Here is a 27,830-nt window from a genome sequence, read left to right on the forward strand (position 1 = left end):
ATCGATGAATGACTATGATGATACATCATCATCGTCAATCAATCATGCGTGTTCGATCACTTCACACTCCATGATTTCATATGCGTGAGACACCATATCACCGTTTTAGCTTTTATAACTGTTCAAACTTTTTACTATCTTACAAAAATGACAAGAATTTCTATCAAAGTCAAAATCAAGGCTTTTATTCAGTACTTAAGTAGGCCCACGTCCCAAATGGCTTGCCTTACCGCCACTTCGGGACAACTACTAAATTAATAAGTGCTGAGAAAATGTTAAGTATATATTAAACATGTAAAGCATTGATGGCCTACATAAATACGAAAATGCGAAGTTCCTCTACAAATGTTTACTTTAAAGATGTTAGTTGCGAAGATAAGCAGCTTAGCATTCAGTACAAGTGGTAGGTATCCGCTTCGCATACCGATAGCAAGGGAAAGTCCAATTGGAATATCAGATTGACCTTAGATGCACTAAGACCATTACAACTCGGTGTTTCGTGACTCTAACTTTTAAAAGCTTGTAAAGTTCTGCTGACCTGACGACCTGATAAAGGTAGCAGGAAGGCGCTGCATGCGTGGAATATATTATTTTACCTATTTTTATCTGGAAGAGATCGTTTCCTATGCTTCCGTAGTCGATAAGGCCGCCTAAATTGTGTTTTTCTTTTACTAGTAAGTTGTAATGTGCAATAGTTAAATTGTATGTATCTATCTATTTATACTTGTTCATCGTTTATGTTACTGTTATCTAGGTATCTTTAACTTTTAAATCAATGCTGTTAATATAAAATATTTTATTACTGATTAGATAATACTATCTTTGCATGCGCATGTTCCTACAAGAAGATTAATAATAAATCCAGACGGTATACTGCGTGATTTTATCACTATAGAGAACTTGGATTACACGATTTAAAATAACAAACGAGCTATAATCATACAGTTAACATAAGAATACATTAATTACAGCATGCTGTAAAACATATTGGAATTTATTCAAATGAATTAAAACGCACATCTGATATTTATTTTCTTGTTTACGCGAAGAAAATTTATTTTCTCTTTTATTATCTAATTAATATTAAACTGCCAAGACGAACGCGTCTGAAGATGCTATAACCATTTAGCGTCTGATTTATTTAAAATGTGGTCGTATTTCAGTAAACTTTCAAATACATATTATATCTTTTTAATGTAACTAAGTGAATGTTATACCTAAAATTACCTTTCCTACGCCATTCTTAACGTCTCTATGCTAATAAGCGAGACCCTTAACGACAAATCTGTCGCCCGTTAAATTTAATTGAAGCAAACCACAACTATCTAAGTTATTTATCGTACAGTTTGCGACTAAAACTAGCACGCGACTCTACACCTTAACCCTTCTATTCAAGGGTTATAATACATACGTCTATTTGCTAACAAATAGCACGGATTACTGCCTTAATATGAACTAAGTCGAAAGTTTCCCACGCAGGGCCACCTTATCTTACATCGTAATCGAGCAAAAGCAACATAATTGAGTTAAAAACAATTTAATTCTATTTATTTTTATGGTTGTGTGATTTTAGCTGTCTACGCTTTATTTTAAAGGAGAGTATACAGTCTATTGTGTAACTATATACATTAAGCTCTACATGCTTTAGTACTTATGGTACTTATACGGCTTAAACATAGTTTACCGCTCTCTTATTGAACTTTTATTCTCTCTTTTTTTGCGGTAAATTCATTGCAACAGTTTCACTATATTATTATACTGTTTTGTTATTCCATCTCTGTATCTTCTTATACTCTGTAGAAAAGCTAACGGAAAAATGCGTTTAGGTGGTTTTATTTTATTTAAGTATCTGGTAGAGTCGCTCGCCTATGTAAAATACTAGAATTAATGACATAACTCTTAAAATAAACTAACTTACTGCTATTGGAAATATTTAATATACTTAACACTTGCACCTAAACCATAAATAAGACAGCCGCGGAATATTGTTAGCGCTTTCCTATTTAAAATATGCCAGAGAAACAACGTGAGAAAAGTGGTTACAGAGAAATGGAAATAGTGAGTAAACACAAAGTGAAATAGTACTTATTTACATGAATTATTTATTACGTGAATGCAATTTACACATTGGAATTGATTCAAGGACACCTGCTGGTAATCTTTATGCAAATAAGAAGGCAATGATCACTTTTTAACGACACACTCCGTAAATCGTCGAATTTGCTTGACTTTAGTTGGTTTACTTTGTGTTATTCTGCTCTACCGTGCTCCTTCATTTAATGTCTTGAAATAAGTTAACGATATCGTCGAAACTATGTATACTCGATAATTCGCTATATAGAGTTTACACAACATTTGCTCTAGACACGCATTGATAGCATACCAGAAGACATGTATACTCGTACCATCAAGTACAAATAAATGGGCAAGAGTAAGAAAAAACTAAGTAAGACATTGTACTGTTTATGATAGTGAACTACTTGCTTGCTATTACGTTTTTTCAGAGCTTGAATTGAAAGATCATAATTTCTTTCTGTTGAATGCAGACAGATTAATTGATGCTTTCTAGACATGAACACGAGTTTATAAAGTGAACAAACATTTACTTTATTAAACACTGCATCAAGTACGATTTATGATACAAAATATGTTCCAACTAACCAACTTAGTTTCATAGTCAAGCCAAAAAAGAACTAATCTTTATACACCAGCAAAGTTCAATGCCCGATTATGGTAACATTAGGCAATATTATGTTTTAAGCTTCGGCCTTAATTCTGAGTGCAGTTATAGGTCTTCTACCAGTTCAAATCACAACACTATTTAGGGTAATGATAATTTATTTAAATTATCCATGAAAGCTTACATTTTAAACGCAGCATTCACCTCAATTTACCTGTATTTTTATTTGAAAACGTGAGCCACACTACGTGCAGGACTGGAAATTATCCCGAGTGTGTCGAATCGATTCCTCCAGTCGCGTAGTTGTCTCGATTCTCGATGTCGGGGATCGTGACCGATTTCCAAACCGCGCCTTGGCTAGAAGCCTCGATAACAGTGGAAAGTTGTGGGAACGGACTGATCGCATACTAAATGATATTTATAACTTTCTTGTTTGTTTTTGCTTAGCACCGAGTTGATGGGTGAAGTTACTATGAGCAAGTAAAGTGACCGTAGCTGGTATTGTTTTAAGCTCATATCGATTAACACTGAATTAGCCGAGCAGTGGGCTGAGTGTGAGTTTTTCATAGTGAGCGCGTTTAAAAAATGTATGACAATTTTAGTTTTTGAAAGTTTCCCGCTAGGGGCGCTGTACAATCCGTCTTTGACTGAAAAGTATGAAAAAAACTCACACTTAGCCCTCAGCCTGGCCTAGAGGATCGCGTATCGAACTACTGAGTATATGTCAGAGTTCGCGGGTTCGATCTCAGCACAATTAGATATTTGGGTTACTAGTAATTTTGCACGAATGTGTGAGTCTCAATAATATTTTTTTTAGTTGGCGTTTCGCCCGGTGTTAAAAGTATTAAAATCGCGTGCGAATCGACCCCTTCGAGAACTACATAGTAATCGCATACTACTAGTTCAATAATTAAATTATCTGTTATTTTATTAGTCTGGGTGTTTTCTATGTAATAATGCAAAGATGAGTCAATGGCGGGTTTAAGCTTGGTTGCGTTATCTAGAAAATGATGATTTCAATGTTTTCCGTTTTCCGTTAGGTATGTAACATAGGCCTAGTAACTTGTTAATTAAACAATAAGATATTATGGAGCAAACATCGTAATCGTGAAAGAACATTTTTAAGACAACACAGCAGCCATCATTTTTGTTGATTGTAACAAGTGCACATAAGAAGACGCAGTGTTTGTCTATGTGTGTCGTTCATATACCGGATTTACAGAATACATTATGTAAAACTTGTAAAAGACAATAATAACATCGCTACACGTTTGTCGTTGAGCCACTGACATTTATCTGCATCGTTAGCGTAACATGCGCTGCGTAATTCGGTCGTTTATCAACATTCGGACGCTGCATTCGCATTCAATTAAAACCCATACATCCTCGACCCATTCTTGCTAATATAGGTACCACATAATGTCCGCACATACGATTCAAATTGGCCTGGTGCTTAGTGCTTACGACATTCACAATAGATTAAAACTAAATCTACCCACACACCCTGTAGGCTAACGCGATAGTCAAACAAGTGATTTCACTTTCACGAGGACCCATAAATCAGGGCTGGCTGTGATTCAGATCATTTGTTCACGATTAGCGTGAGCTCCGAACGATAAATCTACATAAATATTACTTGTAAGAACATTGGCTTGTTTGTACCTACGTAACTGAAATATTGTGCGGCACGTAGGTGAAATGTTTTTAAAATACACCTATTTATTCAACCTAAAAGACTTACCTATGTTTCCGTTTTCATGTTTTTTATTTATGAACATCTGAGGGCATAGGTGTTCCTCCGCCAAGAAGAGCCAAGTGAAGAGGGCACTACCAACCTTGTTCCGAAGCTTTTTTGAACCCTCAAAACTTAGGGTTTCTTTATGTTCATTAGTTGCCGCAGACTTTTTTAAATATGCGCTGTATTGCACCAGATTACTGTCGATATAATAATTTCAATCCATAGGCAGATAATAATAATGAAATTATGTAACTCGCCATGGAAACCCATATAAAACCTATGAATACAAAGCCATGATTATAACTAAATCAAATCAAAAGTTCTGTCATATTTCTTCTCAGCAAGTTACCTTACCTTACCCCTCTGGTATGGTATCCATAATGTTTAAGATTTATTGTATCGTTTATTCTACTCGTATAAGTTTAGTTGATGAGTGCTAGAGTTACTCTATTAGATTCTACCCTTCTACCTCTCTCTATTAATCAATAAATAATAAATCGTCCATGGCCCTGTACAAACGAACGTACAAATCGCTTACCTTTCGAACGCAGTCCGATTTGTCTTGTTACGTCGCTCGACGTGGAAAGCTCCGGCCCTTGAATGGACGCTTCCATTCGATTTACGATTTATTATTATTACATTGTTACGAATGCGGTGTCGACGCGTAGTAACGATATTGATGAATGGTTTCATTCAGAGATAGCTTCGTGTGGAAAATATTATTAGTGATGTGTCTTGTGTTCTACACATAAGCATGTGGAAACTTGCTTTTTTATCCTTATCATCCTTAAAAACCCATAAAACCCATAAAAAACCCATAAGAATAATTTATTTTTTGCAAGCAAGCTTTTTAAGACCTTTTTTATACGTCTCAAACAGTCTCAAACATAACTTGCTCTACCACCACATCAGGACAACATAATAATATGGTCTGGTGCCATGTTTACTTTTTTATGTTGTTTTTATGTATTTTTATTATTTTGTTCAAAAAACCTTGACAATATTTTATGGCTCTACCAAAGAAATAGTTTCATAATAAAACTCAAAACAGTCCATCCCACGCTCATAAATTTTTCTTTCCTTTCCTTCTATCGGTTTCAAAACTTTGCAAGACGATGGAGGAATGTTTGATTGGTTCTATAAGATTTCCACGGCCTTCCAGAACTTTTCCGAACATTTAACGAGATTCAATTTCGTTAAGCTCGTTAATTCGGGAATGTAACGGTAACAGTTAAATCTATGTAATAAACAAATAAAAAAAAAAATTTTAATGATTTATTATGCAGACATAACATATGACTTGTATAACTAAACACCAAATTAAATCGCTATACACGATATCAATAATGAAATCTATTTGCTGTAATTGAGAAAATAAAAGAACGTGATTTACGACTACAAACATAAAACACGGTTGCGAAAACAAGTGTGACAATAGGTATAAAATTAATACATAAGAGTATAACTAGTTACCTATTAATAACCATTAAACTTCTGCAGTCGGGTAAACTGGAGTGCGGTTTTGACGGACCTGCGGTTTATTTAGCAATCAACTGCAATATGCACGACACGCTACAGCTTAACTATTAAAAGTGTGGGACGTGGGTAGTATGATATTATGTGCTTATTACAGCTTGACATATTTTTCTGAAGCCATATAATCTAAGGGTATCGAATTTTGTCTAACAAACATATTTACGAGTTTGAACTAGTTTTGCTATGGAATGACCTAGTTTCAGAGGCTTGCATTATATTTGGGCAATTAAGTAGGTATGCATAGTTCATCGTCCTTCCTTCCTGGTATTTTACTGATAAATAACAGTGGGTTGCTTCTATTGTCTACCATAAAATACAACTAATGCCCGCCGCAATCACTGCTTAACATCAAAATAATAGAAAATACAAACATTTTGTTGAAGAAGATCTTCTAAAACAGACACGAGAAATGTAAGAGTAATTCGTATTAGCAAACACTACGCTCCGCGTGCGATTGTGGTCAATTGAATTTTCTCTCTCATTACTTTCCATCCTTCGGATGAGACGATTGTGGCAGGCTCGTTGCAAATAACTCGACAATGGAACGTCGTAACAAGGTACAAAATTCTAATAAGTATTTGCAATACAAGTATATTCTTCGTTGTCTGCAATCGCTTAGGTGTTTTGTATGCCTACACCATTCCACCAACTGTGTGCTTACCATAAGTTTACGTTTCTTACTTTATCTTTAACAAACATCAAAAATCTGTCAAACTCCAAAAAGCACCGGTTATCGCTATAGTTACTGTCAAAGTTAGGTGATGCAACTCACCCTTAGTGCTTGCTCGAGTGCGTCAAAAAATCTGTGAAGATTTTAGTTCTTGAAAGTAGCCTTTAGGGACGCTGTACCATCTAAATTTTAATGTCATTTTTTACGCAGTGGCTAGTGAGCACACATCATAAACTCATGGTATTCATACTGGAACCGATAAAACACATAAATTGACTCTAACGATAATAAATAAAATAAATGCTTTATTGTAGAAATAAGAAATGCAATAAACAAACTAATTGCTTATACAGTTATTGCAATATAAGTAAATTCTTGTAAAATCTTCCCATACATATCTTAGTATAATATTAACTTAACGTCTCATTAAAGTTATTAGATTGTTATGGAGTTTTTATTTGTAATGTAAACAGCTTGTTCTAAATCGCTGCGCAGGCGTGCCATTGTGAGCAATTGAATTTCCACCTCTCATTATTTTACGGTGCGGGTAGGGTTGCCAGGAGTCCGGACATATTTGGCTTTTTACGGACTTGTCCAACCTGTCCGGCTTTTGTTAGGCTTTTTATGTGGCTGCCGCGCCAGTCGAAGGTCCCGCCACAGAATAATATTGAGCACTCATGCGCGTATCAGGATGTTGGGCTACAGGTCGAAGATTGATAGATGATAGTACTTACTCATGAGCTATGATACTTGCCGGTGGTGTTGCGGTAGTCTCGCGACACCCCACTCGGGTGATGACGGAACGCCGCGGAGGTTTTAGTGGTATACCCCGTCCTTTTCAGGATGGAGCAGCGCCTTTTTCAAAGCGCCGGGAGATCCACACACATTGGGTGACAGTGCGCAAAGTATTTCCTCCGCGACAAAAAAAGAGCTATGATACTTATTGCACTCCCCTCTCCCCCAACCCCCGCCAGACACTCACTTCGGGCGCCCGCCGCACAGTCGCGACTGCAATATAATTACGCGCGAGCGATAAGGATGGGTAGCTTGGGGTCATAGGACAAAATTCTACGTGCTCGCAGACCAGACTATATTAAAAAAACTATGTTCATATTTTGTGTTTTTGGACCTGACAACCCTAGGCGCGAACGCACCGCTGCGGGTGATCACGCAGTTATCTCTGCATAACCAAATCGCTTCTTCCGCTACTATTATCATTGTATTTGAAATATATTAACGAGTTGCTGTGACGTGAATGTATGTTACGAGCTTAGAATTAAAGGCATAAAGTGTTTTAATGGATTTTTAATTGTGGCTTCTGTCGATTGTTATAACTGCGCTAACTGGAACAATCGGACCTAGATATTACATTTTAGAAGTAGTTTTGTTAGGTTCTCAATTTTACTTTTATCTCTTCAATAAACTCTCTCAAAATTAAATGCCAAGTGCAATTTTACCCACGACCCAGCTTTTTCTATCGCTTGATTGACACATGACTTATCATGATAGAGTTTCTCTTAACTCTAATGACATCTGATTAATAGTATTTTACAATATCTTACTTTTACCGACGATAATTTTAATGGCTATCCGAAACTCAAGCTCTTTTCTATGAAATATCAAATGTTTTAAGAAGAACATTATTCCGCGTCAACTTGTTGACTGTATACAAGATCGTAGGTCACTCCTTTCACAGACTGATTTATTAGATGTGCATTGACTTTTGTTTTACATAATTAATTATCAAAACATTTACATATTACGTTGCCTCATCTTCTTTTAAGTTTACTTTCCATTTTGATAATTAAAGACTAGATCTGAAACGAAACAAAAAGTTTTCTCACAGGCTGGCTCAATAAATCAAATTATAATATCAATTTAGATTGAACCATTTTTTCCTGACGTTAGTCAATAATAACTATTCGGGCTATAATTATAGTCTAGTTAATGAACTGTTTTCTTTCGTAATTCATATAATATGTATCTTTCGTAATAGTCCCCTGATTATGAAGACCGAGCTTTTAATCTTGTGTCAACTTCAATTTTCTTCCACTACAAATAACTCTTAGGTTGACGGCACATCAGACTATACATTGTTAATGCAAAATTGAATTTATTACAACTACATAAGACACCACAAAGTTAAGCTTGATTTGCCGTCGTCGTACCTAACGGAATATGTGGCATGCCAAGAATTTCCCCAGTCATTCTCAGTGTAGACGGCATTTCTAGCAAACTACCCAGTTTAATATTTTTCCTTGGGTGCTTATTACGCAAGCCACTTAAACCCTTAAGTATTATACTAGATTTAGATCTGAAACAGGAATCGCTTAATTCTAATTAACCTTTGTCGATAGATGCTATCGGAACTGCTATAAGTGCTGTTTGAGATAGCAATAATCGGTGTTTATTGGGGCTAGGCATGGTTCGAACGGTACGGTGCTTTCCTTAATTACGTGTAGTTACTTATGTATACATAATATTATCAGTTAGTAGAGAAAGATAAGAAAATAAATGTTAAATTTATTAAATGTTGTTCGCACCTGACGCGTTGAAGTCTTTTTAATGATAGACCTATCTTCACGAAAATATGTTTTTTTTTATTTAATCTTGGAGTGCTAGAAGGCATAAGTGACGTACTATACACTCAATAACAGATTCAATCTTGAATCTATGCAAATAAAATTATATTAAGCTTTACTGAATTTAAATATTTTAGTACCTACAATTTATGGTAGTTGAAAATTTTGTAATTAGAAATGTGCATTCCTTATCCTTCGATAGCTGTACTAAACCCAATAAATATAGCAACATAACTACACTAACTACTTTGGCAACTCTAGTACACCGTTTGCCGGATAGGAAGTGGCATGTCTACTTGAGCCGTAAAACAAATTCCATAGACAACTGGATTCCCATTGAAGAATACCGGAACATTAAAAAATACAGTAATCTGTCAATACCGTTGAGTGCGCGTGCGACTTCCGCATAAGTGCTCACATTATCGGAATTTAATAAGGCAAACGAAACCGGGTTAATTATGCAAGCGAGCGGTCACAAAAAATCCTCCGGCACAATATGGTGTGGTATGGCCACTGTTGACTTTTGACAACTCTTATTAACCTAATTATGAGAAACCAACATTCTTTCTGTGCATTCGCTTGTTTTACACAGTTGGGTAATATGAGAAATACTTGTGAACAGCTTTTTGATGGATGAAATTTACAAGTTTTTCAGTCAGGTTTACCATTGTTTACCGTGAGTATACAATGGGATATTTACACAATTTTCGATAGTAATTACCAATATCATTAAATTAACACATTAAAAACCGTCGTATTTACTTTAAAAGGGTTTTTTGTCTTGGTAATACGAAATTAAATTTTACAATGAGGTAAAAAAAATATCTCAGCCTATTTTGAACTTTCGACATAAGTAAATACCGTTACCAATGCTAAGTACATTCACACTGTTAACCCTTTGCGACCGTACAAACACAACATAGAAGTACAAGCGACATCTTTTAGTGGTAAGTCGTTTTATACCGTTTACCTCGACCTCTTTAACCCCGCGCCAAAATGCAGTTTTCCAATCGGTATACAATTACGCTTCCTGCACATATAATGTTACTTTAACTGCGCCCGCGTCCGTTATGTCACCACCATAAGCGACAGGTGACACGGTTGCGTCATCGAATTACCGAGTCCATTCGATTAAAGATACTCGTATCCATTTCGGAATCGCACTCGATACTAATTTCTTCGTTTTTTCGATTTGACACGAGCGAACGAACGAATTTTCAAAGAATTAGAAGATCATAATCAACGAATCACGAGTTTTTATCGTTATTTTCCACACTATTAAAGTAACAATCCATAAAACATAACGCTTCTTTCATGGCTTGTAGTTCGGAACAGTAAATTATTATTTCAATCCAATTCCGGTGTTAAATTATTATTTCAATTTAGTTCAGGTGCTAAAACTACAGTTATATACAATTTAATCATAAATCAATAACAATACACTTGCAATGGAACACTAAACTTATGGAGTAGGAAGTAATTATACGATCTCCAGTAGTCAGATAATGACTGGTTTAGACATAAATGAATTATTAAGTTGGGAATGCTCAATTTTGTGCTTCCACCGTATAAACATTAAAAGTGCTTCTACTGAAAATTGCTTTTAATCATCATAATCATCATCATCATTTCAGCCATAGTATGTCCACTGCTAATCATAGGCTTCCCCCTATTATTTCCATGTTGACCGGTTGATTGCTTTCAATACAATTAATGTAGTTTTAAAAGAGTAGGTATTTTAAAGTTTTATGTAGAGCTAAGAGACTTTTGTGATCATTATTCTATACTTACCTAAAATTATAAATACATAGATAAGCAAACATTAAGAATTTTCTTCGTTATTAAAAAAAACTAAATATTTTGGTTAAAAGTAGTTCTAGTCTACACCCCAAAAGGTCAAAAACCTATCAATAAATTACGCAACGTCTGAGATATCAATAACATCATTATAAAACTATAAAATCTACTTTTTGAATTGCCGTTTGTTATAAAATGTTCATTCAAAATCTGTTTATTGCTGATACTCTCCAACATAAAATGTCTAAATCACCGGAAATTATATGCTCATCAAATGTCAACGATAGTTTCAACGACTTGATTATACTATTTTCTATGTATAATCTTAATGTAACACTCTCGTTTAGTCTAAAATAATAGTTCGAGACAAATTAGTGTCATAAAGATTTGCCTTTTATATATATTTTTTTATCAATTTAAAGTATGCCGATAGCTACGCTTTATTAATTAGTATGTATCCAATATGCAAGACAGTAAAAAGTGCTAAGTTGGTAATTACTGTCAAAGTAACCGAGCAGAAGACGTAGATGAGTCTACCTACTTATTAGAAAATGTCAGTATGATCACTATGATTAAGAACTTTGTCTCATCTTATAACACACTGAGCTTCAGATATCGGAAGACTTGCGACAAATCAAAAGCTCTTAGATGGACTTTGAACCGACTTCAAGAAAAGAAGGAGGTTGTAATAAGAGAACTTTGTCCCACCTTATGATACACTGCCCACGATAACGGAAGGCTTGCGTCAAATCAAAAGCTCTTAGTTGGACTTTTAACCGACTTCAAGAAAAGGAGGAGGTTCTTTGTATGTTCTGATTTGTCAAATAAAGATATACTTCAACTCCATTATCTTCATCAATCTCGTGAGAATTTAGCAACTTTTAAATTTTATTTGTTCACCGCTGGCGCCTTACCTTCGTTAAAAGGTGTAAATTAATATCATACTATACGATACTAATATATTTGACAGCTGTATCACTTACCATATGAGGAAATCAATGTCTTTGGCAAAAAATAAACGACTGTTGTTCCGAAAATAACCAAAGAACGTGTCTTAAAAAATTTTGACTACTTAAAGAAACGCCACTTCTTATTAATGGTTTTAATTTCAAAGGAAGTATTGTGGCGTTTCGGAACATTAATCTTGCAAGTTCATCTTTGATCTATAAACATCCAAATTAGGAAATACGCGTACACGAATGGTTGCCAGATTTGTAGCGCCAGATCCGAATATTATTTGAATGGTCGAAAATATGTTTGGGTCGGATCAATACTCACGGATCGCAGTTATCAAAAGCAATATTATGTATTGGACTCGCATCATTCGCACAGCAATAAAATTTTGATAAATCTGATCAGTGAAAATTAAAAACAATCCCAACATAGCTACCTCAGTAAAAATTAGGTTTTTAATTAAGTTTTAGAATGTAAGAAAAAATATTTTGCCAATATTTTATATTGGTAAGCGTTTGTAATGATTACAGACAAATGTAGGCTGAATAAAATCGTTAAAACCCAAACAATCAATCAATACTATCATAGGAATGGTATCTCCGAATGCGCTTCCGGTTAGCTCCTCCCAAACTCGATCGATTAATCGACCGACACGACAGATCAGTTCGATCGCTATCGGAGTCACGCCGAATCGATTTAGTTACGTTACTAACTACATACCTAATCGGTTACTGTTCGATGCTGTGCATGTCATTTTAATTACTGCCACAAATATTATAACATGTAGAAGGTATGGAACCTTTACAAAGCTAATGCACTGTGCGTTAGCATAGAATAACCCATTATAGCTTTTTTTCTGCATTGTGTTCCAACATGCGACAAAAGGTATTTGGGCACGGATGAACTTCCTCATTATTACCTGATCACTAAAAGGTGCTTCAAAAAGTTGAGAGACTATGTGGGAGTATGTATAGGTAGAGTCGTTTGGGTTGCATACCATGTCAGACGTCTAAAAACCTTAAAAAGCCCTAAAATTTTTACTGATTAAACTTTATATGCCACTAAAATATCCGTCATGAACTCATGAAAACCCTTAAACATTTAAAAACAATGTTAAACATGAACCTACTGAATATTTCTGTTTTATGTGTAAAAGCTCAGTTGGAATTAAGAAGCACTTAAAGTAATACTTAACCTCAGATGTGGATAGATATTATTTCCTTGGTTGATATGACAGCAAAGATCACTCAATGACTTAATACATTATGTTTACTTAACATTTTAATCGAGATTAATTACTCTGATATTTCTGTCAAAATATTGATTAAGCTACCAATGTAAGCTTCACTGTAAGATGTAATGGTTACCACACAAAGAGTCATTGTTAGGTTCGCCTTAATCTCGAGTAGGAAATTGTTCTTTTTCGATGAAGAACAAAGTTATTATTGTATTGTCCATAATTATTTTAAAAATTGAAAGGGATAGTAATCATTTGAAAGTTACATTACCTACTGTGTTGAAGCCATATGACTTCTAAACTAGTGGTACCTACTGAATTTTAAGACCCAGTAAATGAAAACAAACGACTTTCGACATATAAAAAGTACTTTTTAAAAATTTAGTTTCATTTTTGATTCCAAACAAAATAAAAGTAGGTTAACAAAGTCGACGACATCATAAAGGAATCAGGAAGGGGCTGGACGCAGGCCGCTACCAACCGGGCAACATGGAAAGTATTTAATCTTTTTTGGGGGAGGCCTATGTTCAGCAGTGGACGTCATATGGCTATATGATGATGATGATGATGATGATGATGATGATGATGTTAACAAAGTGAATGGTAAGAGTCAATTCATAAAAGTTTCATGGTCTTCAAATTATGTCGTAATATATCTGATCTGAGCGACTAAATAGAAACATTCTCCATCGCGGTATTCGAATAAATCTATTTTAGTAAATTTTTATCATTATTATTTGGTAATAATCCGGTTCATTGCTTATCGGCGCGACTACTTGGACTAGATTAGTCTATTTTTTATGCTTCAATGTAGCTCATTCATCGGCGCGAACTAGATTATTCTATTCTCTATGCTCCTAATGTAGCTTATGCACTGCACCCATTAACCACAGGTCAAACGGACATTGTTCTATTACATAACTGCGGTAATTAGGCGCTTTCTCTTACAGTTATTAACAGGAACGATTACATACTTGTTATTATTCTTGCATACCCCCAGCATCAATCATTACAACGAAATGACCAATGACTTCAGTAACCTACTTAGCTCGGTTAACTTGTTGAAGTTTAATTAAGACAGCTCAGTAAATATTACTGACTAATTTTAAAGGCCAGTTTATTGAGAACTCTTGAAACAATTAATCTAATTTTCGTATTTGCGTAGGTACTTGAGACAAAGTTCATAAAGTACCCACTGAAACGGAATAATTTTCAATTACATCTTGTTAAATTCTTTGAATTAATAATGGTTCAGTTAGTTCAACTTCGGAATAATTATTATGGCACAAACAACACTGAAATGCAAAATTTGAGAAAATGTAAAGAAACACTATTGATACTAGTAGATGAAATTACAAAAAAAATATTTAGGCTGCCTTGCAATAGAAAGAGGCATGACTATGTCTATACTACCCAATAATAAATGAAATATTCAATTAGTTATATTAATTAATAAACTCGGTATATCGTAATACTTATCCGATTGGACAGTGATGAAAATGACTTCTCATGAAACCTGACGTATCATCCGGTTACAATATTTGATCACATCCGGTGGATGCATTACGTCACACATCCCTCAGGAAATGTAGCGTTTGATTGACATGATATTTTCAAAAGTGAACAAACTGAGCATTTAGCTTCCGGCTCAGTGTTAGAAATAATTCAGTCAATAGCACGAGACCTGAATAGACAGGTATTATGATTGAATTACATCAGAAACTGTAGTCATACTCACTCAAATAAGCAGCTGAATCGTAATCTCAGGTTCGCCACAAAAGCATCTTTGGCCTAAATCTTTTCTAAACAGAAGAAGAGCAGAGTTGCAAAACTCAAGTGGCACTGGGCAGGACACATAGCTTGCAGAGCTGATGGCCATCCACGACCATGGGCCGGAAGACGTAGCGTGAGCGGACCTTACACTAGGTGGACCGACGATCGATCTCATAAAGGTCGCGGGAAGTACCTGCTGGATACAGGCAGCGCAGGACTGGTGGTTGCAGAAATCCTTGAGGGAGAGCTTTGTCGAAACGAACGAAAGGTCTTCTAACTATAGAAAAACGTATCTATTCCTTATTGTGTAGTAGTATAGCGTGAGAAACACAAGTATTAAACCAAGCCCCATCGATCCGTTGCATGCATATTTAATCACTGTTAGCAATTTCATTCACATACAAGAACATGCGACGCGACTCGGCCTCGACTATAGAAAACCCAAGGCAAAGTCTTTATTATTTGCTTACCCTATTTTTATTATAATATTATGTATAGACAGCAGCACAATAAGATGCGCACTGCGGCAGCTTAATAGCAGTTTTAGGTCTGATTGTGCACCAAAAATGTATTCTTACGAGTACATAATCTGACATGCGTCGACTGTAGCACAAAATATGTAGCCTGTTACAAGCCTTTTATAAGTTAAAAAGACTAATGAAATGTAGACCGACCATAGGTCACGTCTCATAATCATTGGGCTACCAGCGCTTCTAAACAATCAACGTCTCTTAAATACTTTTACGCCCGTATTCACAAACGATACTTGCTTAAGTAAAGCAGCAAATCGAACGCACAACGTTGAATAGAGCTCTGTAATTGGTTTGTGTGTCACCCTGTGCGTCCACGCGCACTGTGAGACCTCATAGTAATGTTTGTGAATACGCATTAGTAACGTACTTAGGTGTGTACTTATGTAGAGTCATAAGCTACATTGACATACCAAAACAAGATTATTGTGACATTATGTTGTTATCATAGATTATTGTAATACTTACTTACTATTATTGCTACCCAAAGAGTAGGTACCTGCTGGCCTTCTAACCTCATGATTAATACGCTGTGTCCATCAAAATTCAATGCACCCAGTGTCATTCACTTACGTCGATTAGGTTTGGTTATTGATTGTTTAAATGTTAGCCAACAGCTATTTATTTAAACCATGCATGACTAATGCCAAATTATATTTAGTTCCATTACAAAGCTATTAATATTATTGAATGTATTTGTTTGTTATATTGACAGCTTTAATGTAGGTAGTAGTATTAGAGACATGCAAAAATGTTGACCAAAGTTTGGTAATTTGACACAGCTGAAAATTTTCCCAGCGGAAAATTGGAAGATCCTTTACGGAATAAAAAGGGCAATTTAATTTTCTTTTCAATAAGTAATCTCGTCATCTAATACTTTTGTGATAAATGACAATTATGGTAAAGCAGTGTGGTTAATCTTTAAACTTGTAAACTTACATACTTTTTCCTACAAAAATGTGTGACTCTACCGCCATAGGTACCTAAAAGCAACCTGTTACCTGTCTACCTAGAAACCTTGCAAAGCTACAATTTTATTGTTCTCAAAGAAACACTTTTGACTGTTATAAGGAAACTACTTACTAAAATTCGTGATAACTTATATCACGTACGACATAAGATTTCTTATATTTTTTATTTACCGTTTTATTGTTTAACATTTTAACTAAACATCAACAATCTTACTACATACTTGAGCTATAAATGTTATTTACAATACCTATTCTGGATATAAGTATTATGTTTCTGTTGAGGTTAGTGTTATTTATTATTATACATATTAAATAGTGACAAAATAGATTAAATAGATTATTTTCAAGAAAACGCAATGTAAATGCATTAATACTTTCTTATTCTTTTAACTCATCATACAACACTTGCGTGTGAATTTGCTACTGAACATTTTGAAGGAACTACTTACTCGTAAGTTTTAATGATAACAGCAAACTTAGAAACAAATAATAAGTTAATACCAGTCTAATAAATAAATAATTGACATTTGCGCGAGTCGATTACAGCTCAAGAAAGATGTTCAATTGTTTTTAAATATTTTGTTGTAAATCTAAAAATAAGACCCATTTATGAAAGCATGCAAGTTTCAGCAACAAAATAGATTCATTGTAGTAAATTTTAATGCGAAATAACTGTAAAAAGCAAACAAACTACCAATTAAGTAATTTAATTAAAAATCATCTCACAATCACAATTACTAAACGGCTACAAAACGACTTACTTCCTCAATGCTTGAATGCTTAACATGTCTTAAGATTAATAATTAACTTTCCATTTGAAAAACTAGCTTTTCTTCTAAGAGGCAATTTACATGTCAAAGAAATTCCCAGGAGCCTGAAAGACCTCAAAAGTGGAACAATGGGTTTTCTAGACAGACCGGCACGCGACGGGGATAAAAAGTCTAGATTTTGTATCTCCATTCCCAAGCTGAGTGTTTTATGAGGTTTTATGGCAGTTATCAAAGCCATTATGATTCTCATAGTGGTAAGACGATGTCACAAATGCAAGGATGTTTCTAAAGATATTGTTTTAGTGTAACGACGCTTCAGTCTGTTAGTTTTTTATCTACTAATTTACGAAAGAATGAAGCTCTAATGATCAGGAAAAGTCGCAGAAAATTGTCAATATACATACCTACTTATTACTTACTGATCTTTCAGACTCTACATTTCCACACAGTATTCGAACCCCTGAAAGTTTGCTTTACCGGACATAAAACTCCATCAGTAAATATTTAACTATCATTATTTATTTATTTATTTATTATTCATTATTGAGCAATTACATATTTGATCCAAATAGCGTCCTAAATCCTCTTTAGGATTAGAACCAAGTGTTAAAAGATGTCGACTTCACTTCAGTGCAAATCGTATTAAAGATTACAAACGAGTCTCGTCTCGTGTCTAGATAAACGATCATCTCGCAACAAATTAGTAACACATAACAAAATCATCAATAGTGCAATGAAATCAATTTACATAATTCAAAACAGTTTTTTCCTATTGACCTAGTCCGCAGTCGACCATCTGATGACCTATTCGTTTATCGATTTGTTAATTCATTTCATTCGATTTTGTGCTAGAGGTCATGCAAGCGATTTCATTGCGGCGGACTTTAGTTTGATTTAGAGCAGGTGTTTATTATTCGTAGTGGCGATAATAGCCCATCGTCCGTAATATCTATTAGACTCCGGTAGTTCGATTCTCGTTTCGACAGCTAAACTATTCTTGGTGGCCACCACTTCTAATACAATTTAGCTTAGCTGGAAGGGTTATTTTAAAATCGAATATGACTAGTTTGTGCAAAACAAATTAAAACTCTATTCTAAAATCTAGCCACTTTTTTTCATCAAAAAACTTTATTTGCCAAGTAGGTAGGTACTGTCTAACTGCAACTGCAAAAGCCTCTACAAAACCTAGGTACCTACTACTTCTATAATATCAAACGATGTTATATTAAGCTTTATCCTTTTAAGGAATTAGCGTGAGATAACGAATTTCATCTTAACATTGCATGTTGCAAAAATCTAGGTAGGTTTGAAATATGTAACTTAAAACCATGAGCTATGTAATGCATGATCCAAAATGGCAACACAGACGTGACTGTCCAATTCGTGAGGAGATGAGATTAAAACTAGGTCTTAAGCCTAACTAAAGACATAAGGTATGTACTTATGTAATTTACATAAATAAGTTGTTCAAAACATGCACTACTAATGATCAAGACAGAACTTCTCTAACTAAACACTTAATTTGAATTGAATCCTGAAAACCTGAAAACTCACGAAGGCAAGTGAACTTTACTTGTGTTTGTAAGTACGTGTACATGCATATAACGATAGAGTGATTTCTATCAAAACTTTTGAAAAACGAACAGTAGCAAGCCTCCAAACATGTAAAGCTCACTCGCCTTCGTGAATTGCAACAACTATGTTAATTACGATGTCAATTTGTATTGTAGAGTCAACTAGGTACGAACGACAGCACATCAAGCTGAACACAGTGGCGTCTTATTTCGTTGTAATAGAGTGTATTATTTTGCCATGTGGTGACGGCAGAGTAGAATACATTTGTCACCAACCCCTATTCTTCCCACGGGTGTCGTAAGAGGCGACTCAGGGACTACACATCAAACAGAGAACGGACAGCAGCGCTCTCTGAAAAACATCAAACTTTTAAACTGCGATCTCCAACCCGCCTGCCAACCGTGGGGATTATGGCAAAACCCTCCACTATAGTGGAGGAGGCTCATAGTCCAGCAGTGGACTGTAAAGGGCTGTTGATGATGATGATGATGAGTGTATTTTGTAAAAAAATATATAGTCTGGTGTACTGTCGACTGTACCTACGTTAACTAAAGTCAAATAGTCATGTTCCAACTTGCAAAATTAAAACCGGTGCGGCTGCAAATTAGTATTCCCCCTTAGGAAAGACCTAGAAATACTTTGAGTGCTTGCAACTAGAGGTAGCATTTGAATGCTAATGGATAGTTGTTAAAGTAATCTTGTAGAAATACTTTATAACTAGTTAAGATATCGAGGGTCCCTGCAAAGTAGCTAACAAGCGTGTGACAGCACTAATAAGAGGAAATAGGCAATTTATATAAAAGTGTATTTAAAATAAACCTAGGAATATTATAAAGAGAGAGTGGACTTACTAAGTACGTGTACCTAACAACTTTCCCATTTCCATGAAATCTATAGTGGAGCCCCTACTAAGTGTAGTACACCTACACTTAGTAGGGGCTCCATATATATAGATTAGTTACAAACCAAAAGACGTCCACAGCTGGACTAAGTCCTATCCCAAAGATTCCCACCACAAAAACAGTCCTGCGTTTCTCGCATCCAGGTGCCAGGTTCACCTAGTGGGAGGCCTACCTATACTCCGACTTCCGGTCCGTGGTCGCCACTGAAGAGCTTTTCTATCCCAACAGCCATAACTTAAGCTACCCAGCTTACAGCATATACCTATATGTGCTCTGCCTAATTCTGGTAAAAAAGGGAGCAATTTCTTCAACAAAAACCTTTTTTGTGGCTTAGTTACTCGTAGTTCTTCTTACCGCATGAACTGCACACACAAAATAGTCGGCTTGAGAATAAGATATCCGTAACATCAGTCGTTTAATCTCTTATTAACGTGACGATTTTAACAAACGGGGCATTGTTAGTACTGGCCTGCTTCAATTATGTGACGTAATCTAGGGCTGCCAATTTTTGAAGTAAAGGACTTTAGTTAGACTAAAATACATTTATAACTGTAATTTGGACTTTTTGTGCACGCTATTGAAGGATAAATAAACTGCCTTTAATCTTGACACTAGCTTTCTGTTTGGATAATCTTAGCACGTATTAAAAAACGACACTTAAAACTCAAGCCAATCTCAGTCTTAGATTCTAAGCTGTAATTAATTTAAATAATTCAACCATGCCTGAAACTGAATTGGGCTTGAGTAAAAATCTGTTGTAACTTGTAAGTTATTTTATTACGCGTCTCCGGCAATTTACGGGTTATTGGTAACAAATTTGGACCCATTTGTCAGGAATTCGGGATGCATCCGGTAATTACGACCGCGTCCACTTTAATCCTGTTTTGGTGCCCATAGTTCATTATAACAGAGGTGGGTTGGAACGTTGGAACAAAGTCAATTTCTTTGAACCTAAGACTGTTTATCGAGATAGCAACGTCGCGAATTCGTTGCTCTTTTGACACTCCACAGTTTTGCGTGTAATTTTCTGCTCGCTAATTTATTGTCATAGGGCTTTGTAACAACTCCCCTCTGCTACAACTCTTCTCGGACTCCCCTACGTGTTAAAAAGTACAAGCACCGGAACTGTCTGTTAATAACTACACGTATAATTAATACCTAATAGTTGACAACAATTATATACCACCGGTCAGCGATTACCTAATTGGCAACCCTGTTATAAGTCATTAGGTGTACCCATTAATTATTTTAATCGTCGTTTACATGCGCGTGCTGTAATGCTTTCGCTGGCAATAAAATAATGTAACCATTGTTACATTCTGAGCTCTGAATGAAGCTTTATCGTGGGATGTAACAAATAGTTCGGCGAGTAAAAGGCGGTCAAGAAGTTCAGCTGTGAAATGAGAAAGGGTTCCGCATAGTATCTTATCTTGTTTTGGCAAACAGTCGTTTGGTATTAAAAGTCACAACATGGCTGGCGGTATTGCCATTGCATACAAATAATGTCGATGTTTCCCGGTAGAGTCAAGTGAAAAATGCAACTCTTGCTTGAAAGTTTGTGTATCATAGAAGTAGGTACCTATAGCAGTCAAGGGACATCGGTCAAGCAAATGTTTTTGTTGGGCAGCTTTTCTCAGATAAATATTTAGTTTATCGATTTCCATAAGAAACGGTACTATTGCTATAAGATGCGTTGGATGCAGGCCGGCCGCTACCAATCGGGTGATGTGGAATCATTGGGGGCCTATGTTCAGCAGTCGACGTCCTGTGGCTGATGTGATGATGACGATTGCTATAAGGAAATGTATTCTGTGGTATCGTGTGGTTTTGGTCTTTATGTCATTTTTATCTTTTGAATACAATGGTTGCATCCGTTGAATGAAAAGCCTCCAATAGTAGGAGGTACGTCTCTCATAATTGAGGAACTCTAAAAACATTCGTACATTAATTCTATATCGGGTTACTTACGCAATGCTTAATCTATTATTTTCCATCTGACATTTTATTACCTTTTATGAACTACATAGATCTAATAATTTATTACAAGATTAGATAAAACCATTTAAGAATCCAAACACAGTTTATAAAAGCTTCTACGACGAACTCTAGGGAGGGAAAACTTGTAGTATAGAACAAAATTTCCTCTCGTAGCTAGCCGTAGCATTTATTCAAGATTTTACTTTCCTATGTACGTAGCTATTACTATGTATTATTCGAGATTTATGTAAGTAGGCTACCATCTACACCAGTGATTCTTAACCGGTGGTCCGCGGGCCACTGGTGGTCCCTGGAGGCATTCCAAGTGGTCCACGAAGACATCGTAATAAACAAGTGACGTGACGTGATGAGTCGAGTCAACACAACGCAAACGGCGCACAGTGGGCGAGAAATCGACCTCTCCTTTCATTGGATTTTGAATAAAAATAAGTGGTCCCCGAGAAGACAGTTTGGTAAAATGGTCCCTCGTGACTTAAAGGTTAAGAACCACTGATCTACACGATATCCTATCTCATAGAGATGGGTTATACTAGGTAAATTTGATACTAGGTGCACCTATTCCTAGTATTTATTAATACTCGATCCAAATACCTATTCCACCTAGTACGTAGTAATTTAGCATACTTGACGCGACTAGTGCGGACTAATCCACGTAATATGACTTTAAAATACAATTTTCTTTGAAAAGATACAACCGTAGTATGAATAATGCAATTTGAAATTGAATAATAATTGCTCCCTTCATACTTCAACAGGCTTAGGACTGTCAACTTAAAAGTTGGGGTATTTAAAAGATATCAATTTCATAAAAATATTTACATATTTTTTCTTATTTACATGAATATGGTTTGACTACGTTTGTGTGCGTTTGCTTCGTCGCGCTTAAATTTCTACGTTCGCACATAAGCTTAGCGAGAAATACTAGGTGCGCGTAATACACGTCTACGGATTACGCAATAATAACCTCTATTACTTTGACGGTAGGGTCGGAAATCGTGTAATTTATAAAATACTAGGTGGATCAAGTATTTAAGAAATTGGAATAGGTGCCGCCTAGTACTGTAAAATACCTAGTGTGTGGATCTGTTCTAGTAAATACGTCTCATCTCTACTATCTCATTTGTCAACATGCCCATTGATGCGCTTAGCACATACCTAATGTATTGGAAAAATATATGTATTTACGTGGTAGAATGTTTTTAGGTGAAATAATGTAGGAGCCACGTTTTTTAGCAATCGCAATAACGCCCAAAATATTAAACTAATTTTGCATCGAATAAAGAACCTCCTCCTTTTTCAAAGTCGGTTAAAAAAGAAGTCGACATGTCAACTAATAACTTGTTTCATTGTTATTTTAGTAACTTAATATAAAGATGACCTAAGTAAGTAATGGTAATATGTGTGTCTGACATCATCTAAGCAAAGTGTAACCAAAATGATGTCATATAAGGTGATATTTCAATTTTAGAGTCGTGTTTGTCTTGTCGTGGAAAATTACAAAAATCTTGATCGATAATTCAAATATGTTATGTTAAAAACAAACTTGTTGTAAATTTTCCAACTGCATTTGCTGTTATTACAGACAAATACTTAACTGCTAGATTTACTAATTTCATATATTATTGTGTGTAATTACTCAATAAAACGCTCTACGTACGTAAATAAATTAACGTGTACTTATCTTATCTTGTTTTGTTCCAGGTAATAACATTAATTAAAATTACATCCTACATTGGCTCGTACACCTTCTACACACTTTTAAGGGATTAAGCACCAGGTAAGTTCATGGTAATACCTAATAATGAAATAAATTATGGCGTAAGTAAATCTAGAGTAATCTAGACAAATAACTTTTAACAATATCACATGCTACGGAATGTCTACGAACCAAGTGGAAACTTAAATCTAAACGCCTGTGGCTACGAGCAGAGCAATAAACGCTAACGTAGAATGCAGTTATTGGCTTTACAGCAGGCACTTTCACAGTTTGTTTAAACTACTGTTGATTTCTAGAATGGATGGTTGTTAAGTTACGACTGAATTAAAGTAATTAAGAATTGTTCATTCAAATATTATTAAACTTAAAATAGTAAACTACAACCACTGCATTTTCTGCATCCACACCGGTTGCATTGCTCTAACTGGCATAATAACTAAAATAATACCTACTTTGGTAGGTACAATAAGAACCTTAAAAATGGAAATCTAGGGGAAATAAGAATACATTATTCTTATGAAGAGAGATAGCGAGCTAAATAATCACGACTCCATTAATCTCAGCAGGCAGATTTTCCTGCTCAATTATTTATTTATTCGTCTTAGAGCCTCATTATCATCCATCAGCCTGGATTTCACGGGAGCAATCTCGCGGCGCCCCGCCGTCGCGTCACGGGCGTCGCGTCGATATCGCCATGTGTCCGCGCACCCTTCGCGCATGCGTCCTGCGCGCAGTATCGACACCACGCATGTGCGCAACCCGCGAGACCGAGGCGCCTGGCTTGCGACACACGACTCGTCTTTACGTGGCGGTGTCGCATAATTGATTGTCCATTCGATACTGACATTGAACGGCCGGTGCACGACGGCCGACCGGTCGATTACAGCCAGTTATTTGCTTACGGCTACCGGGGCAACGCGTTTCCGACGCTAATCGACACACGCCCCGATCAGCTGTCCGAGTGTCTACCTGCATCGCGACATGGCCGTGTTGTGTGCGAATCGTGGATCGATTTTGTGATGTAAATTGTGGAAGCAGTGATCTGAGTGCAAGCCATGGATGTGGTGAAGGATAAACTGAGTGGCCGGGAGGAGTTCGAGGAGGAGGAGATCACGTCGCGGCGCTGTATGCTCGATGGTACGTCACATGACTCATGCACGCAAAAATGCATTTTGAATGTCTTAGGAAATCAAACGGTTCAAAGATCGTTTTCGCATACACTGACGCTATGCGACGAATACGTAGCTATACTTACCTACGTGTAGAGCTGTATTGATTTTCGCAGATGAGACGGGGCTGTTTACAAACCGAGATTAATAGGCGCCTCTACTATTGTTAGAGAAATGTTATGATTATCAAATCAGATCAAGTCATGAGTCATAAAGTAATTACAGGTAATGAGTGTAATGACTAAATTACTCTTCCATTTTTTGCGTCTCGCATGACAATGGGATCGTTTAACGCTAAGCGCAGCAATCAACTTAATAGAAGCATGTGATTAACAACCAAAGTCAAATAAGCAGTATCAATACTTAATTTGTTTACAAAATAACTTACGAACTGCCAGTAAGTGGTACCTAAGTAGGTATATTGAGTAGAGTTAATTAGCAATAGCGTTTTTGTTTGCACGACGTGGTTCAAAATCCGCTTACGAAATTAGATGTTTTTGTTAATTCTATATTGAGTTAGGTACCTACCTGCTAACTTCGTATAATCTAAAAGATACAAGCTATGGCTTTTTTAGATTCAAATTTACTTTATTTTAACCTAAAATATGAATTATCTAAAATTTTTAAGTGATAAATAAATAACAAAACATTTCGAAGGACCAAAAAAGTAAAAAATCATCATAAAATTGCCGCTCTAGCATCATAATCCGGCTTAAAGTTGTTAAAAAAACATTTCGAAGGGCCAAAAAATTCAAAATCGTCATAAAATTGCCACTCTTGCATCAAAATCCGGCTCGAAAGTTCTTAAAAAAACAAAAACCGATCTAGTTCTACTTTTCGAAGCAAGTCAGGGTTGCACTTGGCAGACACATGGTGTCCCGGTTTGGCAACATTGTGCCCGTGGCGTGCCGACGCGAGCGTTCACCCCTGCCTCCCCTCACAGAACTTTTGTACGGCTTTTAAATCGATACAGACAGACCCCTTTCGATTAAAGTCCGCGATTGCCTATTGTTTAGCCGTCATTTTTGAGCGTACGTTTTTTATTTTATTTTTTAAATGAGTCAAAAATATATTTTGCCTTTTATCTCATCAATTTTAACCAATATCGTAAGATAAACTGCGAAGTGTGAAAAGTTTTCAAGAATATTTTCAAGGATGTATCAATTCTTAAAAAACACACTCAAAGATGTGCACAAACAGTCTGTTTTTGCATAAATCAGGATGCAATCTTGTTGTCAGTTACGTCAGTTTAATCCTTGAAATATCAGCTAATTATCAGAGCTAAGTACATTAGCTAATATTGTGCATAAAGTCAACAAATCTTATCTGTAATTAATCGTTTAATCTTCTCTAGGAATTTCATCAAGAAACCAACGCAACGTTATGAAAATTATATATAAAACAATTTTCTTGCTCTACATGATTCAATCTCTACACTAAATTTTATCTAAGTTTGCATAAAATCTTTCAGTTCTTAATTTGTTCAATGTCATCATCATCATCATCTCAGCCACTGCTGAACATAGGCCTCCCCCAATGCTTTCCATGTTACCCGGTTGGTAGCAGCTTGCGTCCAGCGCTTTCCTGCTACCTTTATGATGTCGTCAATGTACTTAATGTAAAAGTATGTAGTGAGTAGATACTAGGTTACACCCTCTACTTCTTAGTAGAACCGGCAGCAAATTTTCTCATAGTTTTGGTGTTTCGTGCGGTCAGTTTGTCTTCGCAACAACGATTGTTTAACAATACAACTGATGCATAGCATAACACTATGTAATTATCACGTGTGTATCATTATGTACAGCATGCAGATGTACTTTGTTGTTCTTACTATTTTCACGGTATGATTCGCGGCATTCTTTCATAATCATTCTGTGAGTTTCATATTTACAAGAAAAAAATAGAAACACTATTTTCCGTGACTCTACCTGCGTGAATTTTGGTCTGTCACAGAATAACTTTATCATGCCCTACTTTCTAAAAACGGGAATAACACTATCCTATGTTTTTTACCCTGGGTCTCAAACTATCTCCATAGGTACCAAATTTCATCTAAATCTATTCCATGGGTGAAGCGTTTCCTACTTTCGTACGGATTTCATTATGTGTATCTTTCAAATCAATTCAAATCTTTCTCAATCAGTCAAGGTACAGATGCGATAGTTAATTAGATTATTTCAATTGAAGATAATTTAAAAGCATGCAATCAAAGTATTGGAATCAGCAAGTGAGTCATCCCCGATGACGCTCGTAAATATAAAATGTAAAGTATCAGTCGACCAAAGGCTCACAACAACGTGATTTGAATAAATTATTGACCAATTAAATTCGAAAGAAGACACAATAATATCATTGGAAATAACTGCATCGTATTACTTATGTATTATAAATAAGTAAATAAGAAAAGCACCTATGTAATTTTTGTGGTCTAGGAATTATAAGAATTGTACTTACTGTAAATTATTGTAGAGAAAAGGCTCTATGAATAGAAGTAGGTACCTATCTCTGCATTTCATCAAGATTATGCTAAAATTAACTTATTCTTAACTAGTGATAGTCCCCTTCCAATATCTGTAGAAATAACATCTGACATAATGTAGTTCTAATAAACGTTTCACTTACATTTCCAAAGCTTAGTAAAGGACTGAGTAATGCCAGAATGAAAAGGGTAATATTGAAAGGATCAAAAGAACGAGTTCGTTCGAAGTTTCGGAAGTTAAAGTTGTAAATGCCACAACACTGAGTCACTTTAAAAGATATGGAGACAGTCAAGAGCCCCTTAGGGACTACCTTTTGTTTGTTGATGCTCTTAAGTGCCAAACGTCGGTTGAAATTAAGAATTATGGACATTTTTAATACTCTCAATGTTAAAAATAAGTTTAATGTTGTGAATAAAACAGTTTAATTTTAAATAAAATTATAAATTTAGTTGTAGGCACTATTAATAGTTCGGAAATTAATTTTATTAAAAGTAATTTAGAAATAATGTGACATGAATTTATAAAATTTCCGTATAAAATCTATAGAGAATTATAATAACTAAAATTGACATGATGAAATGCGGAACGCAACTGTATATCACTGAATATGTAGGTAATAATTAAATGTTACAATTTGTAACTTTACCGAATGAAATTGAAACAGTTTAATTAAAATATAAAGCTAGTTTTACTACGAGAGCTCTAGCTATTCTACATAGGTATTCCTATTTAATTCACAATATCATGGCCA

The 27,830-nt window shown here is 35.5% G+C and overlaps 1 protein-coding gene across 2 annotated transcripts in view; it reads left to right on the forward strand.

Annotated features, from left to right (window-relative positions):
* LOC135071706 (cerebellar degeneration-related protein 2-like) overlaps window positions 1-27,830 on the forward strand; it is a 105,398-nt gene that overhangs the window by 51,092 nt on the left and 26,476 nt on the right. The window contains exon 1 of one of the 2 annotated variants that reach the window (XM_063965486.1): window positions 24,220-24,567. The exons of the other annotated variant lie outside the window; for it this stretch is intronic. Coding sequence (XP_063821556.1) covers window positions 24,486-24,567 — 82 coding nt within the window. The 5' untranslated portion in view covers window positions 24,220-24,485. Of the gene's footprint in view, window positions 1-24,219; window positions 24,568-27,830 lie in introns of those variants that run through there. 2 annotated transcript variants of the gene reach the window in all.

This window comes from Ostrinia nubilalis, chromosome 5 (genome assembly GCF_963855985.1).
Source record: "Ostrinia nubilalis chromosome 5, ilOstNubi1.1, whole genome shotgun sequence".
Taxonomy (NCBI): Eukaryota; Metazoa; Arthropoda; class Insecta; order Lepidoptera; family Crambidae; genus Ostrinia; species Ostrinia nubilalis.